We start from the raw sequence: 11507 nt of genomic DNA on the forward strand, positions 1-11507 counted from the left end.
TAGCGTTGGAGAATAGTGAAGATTCAAAATTCGATCCTTTTAGACGGTAAATTATTTGATAGATTTAATTTTCAAAATCAATAAAATGTTTTTGGAAACAAATGCTGATACGTGGATTAGTAATGATGATTATTTAAATGCAAGTAGTAAACGATGTCGCCGAAAGAGCTATTCAGTTAACACAAGATTATATTAATAGACTAACCACTCAAGAAGACCAGAAACAATATTTAATTCAAGTTGTAAGTGAATACAGAGCCAAATATCCGTTTGACTAAAGAACGTTTGACAAAAAAAATGTAAAATTGATAGAAGGACAATAATTATCTAAATATTATTATTAATAAGCCATAATATAAATTATTTTGAACCTAATTTTGATATTTTTCTATTTCATTACCTACCCGTATGCATTTAATTGAGATTTAATTCAAAATTCAAAAAGGATGAATTTATTTATGAATGCTATTTAATCTTCCAATAACTTTTACAGGGTTGAATTTATCGAAAAAAGTATTCAAACCTTTTTTGTAGGGCGTAAAATTTCGCATAAAGTATGTTCGAACGGTATTTTTCGCTATATTTGTTTCGATAAAAAAAAACTGTTTCGCAGGAAGAATCCAGAAGTTATTTAAAAATGCTGGAATTACTAATTGGCAAGAGACAAAGCTTAAAAAGCAGACACTTTAAGACTGCTCCGTGATTTTTATTTTTATATGATTATATTAAATGTCAATATGAACGTAGGAGCGGGTTAAGCGTTTTTATGATTTTTTTTTGATTAACTTTAACTCAATTTAACCAAATTTTACCATTATTTATTAAAAAGTATTTAATTAAAAAGAACGTTACTGATTAGTTCCAAAGCTCTTTCTTTAGGCTAAACCATATAGCTATAAGATAATATAGTGGCCCTAATACGGTAAAAAGTGATGCGCCGCAGGTGGCTATGACATTTTCGTAGAGAAGGTGTGGATCTTTTGCGCATGCGTCACGCCGCAATTAACTGTGTCCTTCAGAAAAAGAAAATTTGAAAAGTGTTTTTTTTACCTTTACAGTTTTAATGAAATAACATAATATCATAACAAGATAAATAATAAACGATTTTTATTTAAAAAAAAAGGGCTACCTGCTATTAAATTGACGGGACTGCCACTTGAAAAATAACAATACGCATATGTGTTCTTTAATATTTAATTATTTTATATACATATTTTAACATCTACATTTTATATAAATATTTAAGAACTACATTTAATGTTTCAAATCATCGGCCATTTTCTTTTGAATTTTTTTAGTATGCCAATACGCATTTCGTACTTTGGCTTGTATTTCCACCATTTCTTCGGGCAGCTTAATTGAATATAGGGCTTGTTGAATGGTTGGTGGTGGTCCCAGATGAACTTCTTCATCTTCTTCTTCCTCTTGGTGCTCTTCCTCACCCTTTCTTGCTTGTTGTAATATGGCTTCCTCTGTCAAGTCTTCTGTTGTAGGCAAATCCTGATCTATCACTATAAAATCTTGCAACTCCTCACTTGTAAACGTAATTGTTGCATCTCATTTCCGTATCCCCTCTTTAAAAATTTTCCATCTATGCATCTTTAGTAATTTACATTCGTTCAGTCAAACCAATGTCAACAGTGACGTAAATTTTCGCGAATATTCAAGTTTTTTTTTTTGGAAATTATGCCGTTTATAAATTATTAGTGTATGGTTTTGATAACCAGAAATTTGATTTTGATTTTTGTATATCTATTATCGTACTCTCGACAGAGTTGAATTAACTTTTAAATATTTTATCGATTTAATACCTTTTTTTTTTCAAATAAAAAATAAAATATTTCTTTTGATTTTTCAAAGAAACTTTCACAGGCTACTGTAATACTTTTTACAAAACTTCTGCCAGTTATGCCACTCTCAGTCAAGCTCTGAAGAAGCCAACAGGATGATTGGTGAAACGTCAGCAAGTTCGAATTAGCAAAAACCGACGCAGGAGAAATGCAGAAGTTTTGTAAAAAGTAAAAAAAAGTAAAAAAATATTTCATTTTTTTATTTTTTCAAAAAAAAATGTTCCAAATTAATTTTAAAAAATACTTTTTGAATTTACTAATAAATAATAACTACTAACTTATCACTACACGTGCACATATGTATATACAACGAAACAAATATTGTTAAAAATTCTGAAATTAAACAAGAAAAACCTGTTTTTAACTTTGATTGAAAATCAACATATGAATTAGACACAAGTGTGCAATATTAATCTGTGCCTAAATTTTATGCATAATTGTTATATTTTGTTGCAGGCCAAAAAGGATATTTACCAAGTAAAAAGCCAGAGACTGATGTTGGCCCAGGACGAGTACAACCATCTCAACAACGCCCTAGCAACTTTAACTACATCGAGAACTAGTCGTAAGTTGTACAGGCTACCCAATAAGATCATTTTAACGTAACGTACAATTTAAAATTCCGGGTGTCCCAGTAAGAGCAACGAGGTACGGTATTGGGGAAACAGAGTTCCTAAAAATTGGAAAAAAAAATTATTAGGTAAATTTTTAAAAGAGAGTCGTGCTACTACTGAGATGATTGCGATTAGGTGCCCTGCCACTAGATGGCGAATTACTACGTTGTGATATCGTTGGGTTTTAATACTTTTTTTAAAATAAAAAAAAATCAGCTTCAGTCACTTTGTTAAAGATTAAGTTTAGTAATTGTTGACGTTTTAAGTAGTAACTAGAAAATCATAAAAGAAATAAAGCATCTCATCTGAGAAATTATTCAATCCTTCCTTCATTAATTTTTTTGCCTCCAAATATTGTGGGGTGTGAAATTTGACAGAACGCTTTACGCCTCGTTCACGAGAAAACGAAAAAGAACAATATTAATTTTAAAACTTTTTTAACGTGAAGAAAAATTTAAATCCTTGTTTTTTTTTTTTCCTTTTTCGACCATTTTTTTCAACTCAACGAATAAAATTCGTATATTCGTAATAAATAATTTGCAATAGCAAAAGAACACAAATGTTATTTTAAAAATCATGTTTAATGAATGCATAATCGTTTACGATGACGTAATTTGAGTGGGGAAAAAATTGGGTAAAAAACGAAGAAACAAAAAACAATTATTTCATTTTTTCTTCATGTTCAATCAATCAATCGATAAAAATTCAATGAGATCTTTTTTTGTATATTAAGTTGTTAGTGAAATGCATAAAACTTTTCTACAAATATTTTTACCTCTTTTTTTTTTGCTGTTTTTGCACAATGAGATCGGGTGAGGTTGTTTTCTAATTGAATGTTAATAATTAACCCTTTGCACTCGAATATATGTCATTTCACGAGTACACTGCGCTCGGGCTATTATTTTGCTGTCTACTCCGATTTTTTTTATATTGGATTTTTTTTTTAATAAAAAAAATCGCTTTATAAAAATTATTGGATTTTTTGTTCAATATTTTATTATTATTATCATAGTCAGTACCATTATTATTAAATTAATTTATATAATCTTGTATATATACCTAGTTTCCCGCCTGCTGCCTTGTACTTTACGGTTACAACATACCGCACAGTCTTTTTTCTATCCATTATTCTGGCGTAAAATATGTAATTTACCATTTAGCCGCTCTTGTGTATCTACAGATCATGATCTGCCAGAAATTTTGGACCCCTGCCGAAAGTTTTTTGTCATCTCGTCAATCAATTCCAGAACAAACTTGTGTCATTGGTTTTTTGTTTTGGCCCCGTTGTGAAATGTTATATAATAAATATGCATTGACACAGAAAAATAACTTTCGCCACCATTTTAAAGACTTCCTCAGGAAACAGCATGATAGATATGATAGAATCAGATATAAATTTGCGGTTGGTTTGAATAGTACCTGTCAAATGAGCATTTAGTTTTAATAATTCTTCTGCAAGTGGCAATCTCGTATAGTATCTATCGGTGTTATTGTCTAATAATATTTGACACAGATGTAACACTATCCTTGTGCCTACAGGTAAATCAGGTCTCACTAAATCTTCCGATGTCAAACTTCTTTAGTACGGCAAAATTGAATAAACATATCCGGTGTTAGCATCCGTCATTATATAAATCCGTATCCCCCATTTCGTAGGCTTGTTAGGATTGTAAGTTAAATAACTAATTTTACCCCTTAAATCCAACAACAGATTCGTCTGCCAATATCTCTTTTGATGGAAGAAAATGTTCTTTGAATTGCTTGTCCAATTAATCTAAACAGTGACTGACTTTCTGAGTTCGAGCCCTAAGAGAGATGGTTTTCATGCAAGTGGAGCATCCTCAAAATTTATAAAAACCGTTCTCTTCTAAATATGCTACTAAAAAAAGGTATTTTGGCGTTAGAATGTTGTCGCCAAGACTCTTGGAAATTAGATAAGATTATCGTACCCACATTTAGGACAACCCCAATAAATGCGGTAAACTCAGTATCTACCCACGTTTTGACAACCTCTTCTGTGCTATTTTATGTCTAGCGTAGTTATTTGTTTGTTCAACTAATTTTATTATTAGCTCATTGGTAAAAAAGAGCTTGAAAAATCTATGGAATATGTGATCCTACCATTTTATCCAAAAAAATTACCAGGTTGTGTTATATTCTCGTTTTCTTCACTACTGCTTGAACTTGATGGTAAAGGTATGTTTCTCTGTCTTTTAGTAACTATAATATCACTACCACCAATAGAGTCACTAATACTATCACTATCTAGTCTATCATTTGCAGGCGCGTTAATATAAAATTCATCGTCACTACTTTACCATTGATTTTCAATTTCATCTTGCAAAAATTTCTTGGGCATTTGAAATATATATGCACCGAAAAAATACACGGACCTTTACCCAATCGTGTTACCTATAAAACCGCGTAATATTCAAATTGCAAAAATGGTGCACACGTGAACTGAAGTGAAATTATATATTTTCACGTGACAATTGTTTCGACAATACCGTGTTTTTATCATATGTAATATTTACAAAGTACCTGCTACTATATATACCGAAAAATGACATTAAAATCTTAATTAATGTTGTTGTGAGAATTTAAGTTTAATAATGCAGAGGTATTTAAATCTAATTGATCGTTAAGCAATACATTTGAATGTCTCATTTTGTTAATGTCCATGGCTTCCAATAAATTTCATTTTCTACTTTTTGTGGCTGTAAGTAAAATATCAAAATTGTCGTGAAAAATGTGTTTTTCTGTGTTTAAGTGTGTAGCATAATTAGAATCTAAGCTATTGTTTTTAAACGCTCTTTTATGTTCGTCAAAGCGTTTCTTGAAGGATCTACCTGTTTGTCCAATATAAATTTTAGGACATGATCCACAGTTTAACCTGTAGACACCTGATTTTTGGGATTTTGGACATTTCGTTTTATTGTTTTTTAAATATTTTCCTATTGTGTTGTTAGTTCTGAAAGCTATTTTTAAACCACATTTTGTCAAATGTTTTGAAACTTTTTCACTAGGTTGTCCTATGTATGTAATTGTTTTAAATTGTTCGTGTTCTGTATTAGGTTTCGGATAATTAGAGTTTACTGTTGTCTGAATTTGTTTTAATTTTATCGATAATGGACGCATTGTAGCCTTTGTTCAGTACAATTTGTTTAGTGATATTAAGTTCTTTGTTGTAATTTTCTGTTGAGAGTAGCGTATTAAGAAGTCTGTGTATAAAAGGGTGAAATGCAGCCATTTTTTGTGTATAAGGGTGATTTGAGCTGTTACGTACTGTGTCCGTGTGTGAAGGTTTATGGTATATGGAAAAATCTAAGTTGTTTTGCTTTTTCGTAAAAGTTAAATCTAAAAAATTAATAGAGTTATCCTCTTCAATCTCGATAGTGAATTTTATACGATTATGTAATGAGTTAATGTAAGTTAAAAAAAAATAATTGTCTGTCCGTTCCAACAAAGCTAGCAAAGACATAATCCACGTATCTATACCACCATAGAAAGCTTTTCTTAAAGGATGTTCTAGTATGATATTTTCCAAATTATCCATAAAAATCTCGGCTAACAAAGGACTAAGTGGGTTTCCCATAATCAAACCTTCCTTAGAGATGTAAATCTGTCCATTAAATTCAAAATAATTTTGGTCTAAAGATACTATTAAGCAATCTAATAAATCTGGTTTCACAACTGGGTTAACCTGTTTCCGAGTGAGGGTGAAATCTACTAAATCTATCACATCCATACTGGGAAATAAGTTTTGTACATCAAAAGACAATAATGTTGCGGTATGTGATGTGATGTGATAAATTTAGTAAATTTCACCCTCGCTCGGAAGCAGGTTAACACATTTGTGAAACAAGATTTATTAATTCCTTAATAGTATCTTTAGACCAACATTATTTTGAATTTAATGGACAAATTTACATCTCTAAGGAAGGTTTGATTATGGGAAAACCACTTAGTCCTTTGATAGCCGAGATTTTTTTGGATAATTTGGAAAATATCATACTAGAACATCCTTTCAGTAAAAGTTTGCTATGGTGGTATAGATACGTGGTTGATGTCTTTGCTTGCTTTGTTGGAACGGACAGACAATTGAATTCTTTTTTAAGTTACATTAACTCATTACATAATCGTATAAAATTCACTATCGAGATTGGACAGGATCACTCTATTAATATCATTAAACAAATTGCACTGAACAATGGCTACAACTCGTCCTTTATCGATCAAATTATAAATAAAAAACAAATCCAGACAACAAAAAACTCTATTTATCCGAAACCTAATACAGAACACGAACAATTCAAAACAATTACATACATAGGAGAACCCAGTGGAAAAGTTTCAAAACATTTGTCAAAAGGTGGTTCAAAAACAGCTTTGAGAACTAACAACACAATTGGAAAATTTTTAAAAAACAATAAAACGAATTGTCCAAAATCTCAAAAATCAGGTCTCTACAGGTTGAAATGCGGATTATGTCTTAAAAATTATATTGGACAGGTAGATCCTGCAAGAAACGCATTAACGAACATAAAAGAGCGTTTAAAAACAATAGTCTAGATTCTAATTATGCTACACACTTAAACACAGAAAAACACATTTTTCACGACAATTTTGATATTTTACTTACACACACAGCCACAAAAAGTAGAAAATTAAATTTATTGGAAGCCATGGACATTAACAAAATGAGACATTCAAATGTATTGCTTAACGATCAATTAGATTTAAATACCTCTGCATTATTAAACTTAAATTCTCACAATAACATTAATTAAGATTTTAATGTCATTTTTCGGTATATATGTAGTAGCAGGTAGTTTGTAAATATTATATTTGATAAAGATACGGTGTTGTCGAAACAATTGTCATGTGAATATATATAATTTCGTGGTAATCTGAACTTTTAGTTCTTATTTATTTTGTTAAATGGATTTTCATCAAGTAAAAGCCACCTCAGTTCAACATCGACAGATATAAAATAAACAACTCACGATGGCATGTATAAAATAAATGTCCTCAACGAAGGTTCAACAAAGCAATTGATAAATATTAGAGATGAACTTAGCTTACGGTGAGATACGAGTGCAAAGGGTTAAGGGAGCGATTGTTGTGTCCATTTTATGTTGAATTTCATTTTGCAGTATGTTCGACGACGAGTAGCGTTAGTACAAAATACGATCCGGATCTATTGAAATCGGACGTCGCGATGGCCAAAAATCGAGTGTCGAGACTAAAGTCGGAATTAGAACAAATTAGGAACGAAATGAACTTCACGCAGAGGGGCGTGGAAACCTTATCCAAGTAAGTCGTGATCATTTAGATAACGCAAAGTTTCCGCTAATTTCTAAGGTAAATAAAATATTAAAAAATAAAGATACGGCTCTGGAAAAGGGGTCCCATATACACCGTTGGCAAAATTATAATATTTTGTATAAGAGCGTCGGTAAAGGGTAGTGCAACTTTCTTTGTGGGTATATTAATTTTTTCTTAGCAAAAATAATATTTTTTTAAACAGTTTTCCATAAAATAAAGTTTGAAGTAAAAAATGCTGGCTTTGGGTTTATTTGATCGCTGATCGCTATAATTAATTGTTTCTTATTTTATTTTAGAAACTATGAAGTAAACATAAAACATAAATTTTAAAGTCACATTTTGTGAGCGGCGTGAAGTATAAACTTCATTTAGGTATCTGAAACCGTTTTAGAAATATTAAAAAAAAAGTTTTTGAGGCTCCAAGGATAGAAAAAATGGACAAGCTCCCATTTTTTGTCAAAACAAAAACGTTATTGTTTCCGGAATGCCAAATTGATCAAATGAACTAAAAGATTAGGATTAATTTCTAGTGTGAAAAGAACACCGAAAATAGCTTTTTATAAATTATATCTGAAATGAGTTAACATATCTAAATTAAATTTTGATTGGGTCAACATTACTGCCGAAAACATTTTAATATTTCATAGGGGGCTTCGGTAAAGAGGATTTTTGCCCCCAAACTTTTTCCGTGCTCATACTTTTAATTTTTCGTCCAAAAATAATTTTAAATAAAAAAAAAACTGATTTTTGTTTAGTTTATTTTAGTTAGTGTAACTTTTTTTGAGACACTCTGTATTTATTTTGTGTTTTCAAATAGCACTCACTAATGATGAGAAATGCTCACTTTATATTGTTTTTTTTTTAAGTTTTAATATTTGAATAAAAGACATTATTATTATTATTATTATTATTATTATTATTATTGTTATTATTATTATTGTTATTATTATTATTATTATTATCATTACTATTTTTAGTAATTACGTCTGCATTAAGTGGTGCATAGTTAACCCGCGGAGACAGTGGGGGGGAATAGTTATTTTGTACCGCAAAATTAATCGAAGCGATCGAAACGATTTCGCAGAAGTACCTAAAAATACCTTAAATCCAGGGACAACAATTTTTCATCGTAGAAAAACAGAAGCGCTACGCGTTTGCGTGCCAAGTTTTTTTAAATCGTTACGTTTAGAGAAAACGAGTGCTCAAAATTTCAAGATTTCGCACCAAGAACCAGCAGTATTCTCGTATTCGTGCATTTTTTTTATAGTAAAAAAGCTGAACAAAATTTGGAAATTGTCTAGTCAAGTCGCCAGCAAAAATGCTTTCGGCAACATTTTGTTTGCAAGCAAGTTGCAGGTGTACTCGCTCCGAAAACACTTCGAACACACACACACGCACACACACACGCACACACACACGCACACACACGCACACACACACGCACACACACGCGCACACACACACACACACACACACACACACAAAATGATTCATTCGGAAGCATTTATTGTTTCACATCAGTAAATTTTGTTGTAGAGAAAGGACTCGAATAACAGATTTCACAAAAAATTTCGATACATATTAATACAGGGTACGCGAAAAATAAGATTAAAAATGAAATTTAAAGAACTGCCAAAAAACTTTTTTTTGAATGGAAACTATCTATCTTTATAATCTTGTCATGTTTAGCATTAAAAATTAAGACAATTTTATATTATATATTTTTGAAATATTTCCTTTTAAACATTTGTCTATCACAAATAGTATGCTGTTGCCATATAAGTTCAGTTAGTTTATACTGGCTATGGCTATGACGGGGTGCTAGAGTGCTGCCGCCATGATTTATCATTTCATAGTTGATCAAAATCTTGCCGATGGCTTATGAAGATCCAAAGGATATGTATGCATTATTTATACAGAATAAAACCAAGGTCATGTATCCTTGGTGAATATTTTATTAACAAACGATCAATAAAAAATTAATATCTTACACAGGATAATAATCATTGTAACAGTTGTTCAATATGCCCTCCACTTTGAGCAATACAAGTAGTATAAAGGGTTTCTAAATTCATAATGGCATTTCTATCAGATTTAGTCCCATGTATATATCCGATACCTTCTCTTATCCGACGTGTAATTTCTCGCCAGTTGAAAGTTTGTCTTTGTAAACTAAATCTTTAAATGTACCCCATAGGAAAAAATCGAGTGGTGTTAAGTCGGGGCCCCTTTTAGGCAAGGCGTAATTACCATTCTCCCCAATCCATTCTCTATAGCGTGCTTTTAAATAGATGCTAATTTCTTAAGTTCTGTGACAAGGAGGCACTTCGTTTTCAACAAAGAGATGGATATTTAAAAGCTTTAAGTAGCGTTGGGAATTTAAATTCTGATAAAAAAAAAAACTGAAACTATTATTCTACCTGAACTTGTAACTTCCATATGTTTTTTTTATTATTCTCGTTGTTCTAGTAATGGGTATGTTTCCTATTAATTTTTTTTGTTGAGGTTGTAAATATGGACCCATCGGTCCAAATAATATTAGCTATTATATTTTCTGAAGAGTGTCTCTCCATAAGTTTGTAATCCCGTTGCAATAAATTTCTGCACTGGACAGAATTTATAGGGCTTCCAGTTGTTTATGTAAAGGCATGTTTGAAGCGTTGTTCTTTTGACATTCAGATATAAAGACGCATTGTCTGCAAATTGTAACAAAATATTAAATTGCTCTTCATCATTCAAAATATGACGACGTCTATTTTTTCTTTCTTCAAAAATTCCGTATATATTTTAAAGTGTTGTCAAATCCTGTCGAAGAAACTTTTTTTTGGTAACCTGCTTAATGGATATTTTCTTATATAAAAGAGCCTGGTCCGGTTTTTATTGCTCGATATGTTACCTTCTAACATATCGATCTCTTCCTCTGTGGTAAACACAACACGCAAGCAGCGTTATAGCAAATATTTTGTTCAAACGCCGTCATAGCCACCTTACATTAACCGAGCTTATATGACAACAGTATGAATTTGAAGGGACTGCTTTTTTTTTCGTTATAAAGAGTTTTCGTTATAAAGAGTTATATGCACTTGAAAAAATTATAATACGCATATGTGTTCTGTAATATTTAATTATTTTATATACATATTTTAACATCTGCATTTTACATAAATATTTAAGAACTACATTTAATGTTTCAAATAATCGGTCATTTTCTTTTGAATTTTTTTAGTATGCCAATACGCATCTCGTACTTTGGCTTGTATTTTCACCATTTCATCGAGAGGGACGTCTTCCCCATGATACATAAAAAATTTGTTCTTAATCTTCTTCTTCCTCTTGGTGCTCTTCCTCACCCTTTATTGCTTGTTGTAATATGGCTTCCTCTGTCAACTCTGCTGTTGTAGGCAAATCCTGATCTATAGGCATAAAATTTTGCAACTCCTCACTTGTAAACTTAATTGTTGTTTGAAACTGCTTTATAAACTCCCTTAGTGGCAGATCATCTTCCAAATCCTGTTCGCATTGTGTCCCGGTAATAAGTCCTGCATGATGATAGGAGTGTTGAATTGTTTCTGCTGTCACCTCTTTCTAAGCTTTACTAATAAAGTTGAAAATTTGTCTTCGGACTCGATCATTTCCATTATATATTTTTCCTGTATCGACTCTTAAGACATTTTATTACGCTTTGGTCCATCGGCTGTTTGGCTGTTGCTTGTTT

The 11507-nt window shown here is 31.2% G+C and overlaps 1 protein-coding gene across 2 annotated transcripts in view; it reads left to right on the forward strand.

Moving 5' to 3' along the window:
- LOC132704336 (protein kibra) overlaps window positions 1–11507 on the forward strand; it is a 100127-nt gene that overhangs the window by 64455 nt on the left and 24165 nt on the right. For both annotated transcript variants that reach the window (XM_060674272.1, XM_060674273.1), the window contains 2 exons: window positions 2307–2415; window positions 7621–7780. In XM_060674272.1, the coding sequence (XP_060530255.1) occupies window positions 2307–2415; window positions 7621–7780 (269 nt within the window). The remainder of the gene's footprint in view (window positions 1–2306; window positions 2416–7620; window positions 7781–11507) is intronic.

Source organism: Cylas formicarius, unplaced genomic scaffold (assembly GCF_029955315.1).
Source record: "Cylas formicarius isolate icCylForm1 unplaced genomic scaffold, icCylForm1.1 PGA_scaffold_7__23_contigs__length_41026272, whole genome shotgun sequence".
Classification (NCBI taxonomy): Eukaryota; Metazoa; Arthropoda; class Insecta; order Coleoptera; family Brentidae; genus Cylas; species Cylas formicarius.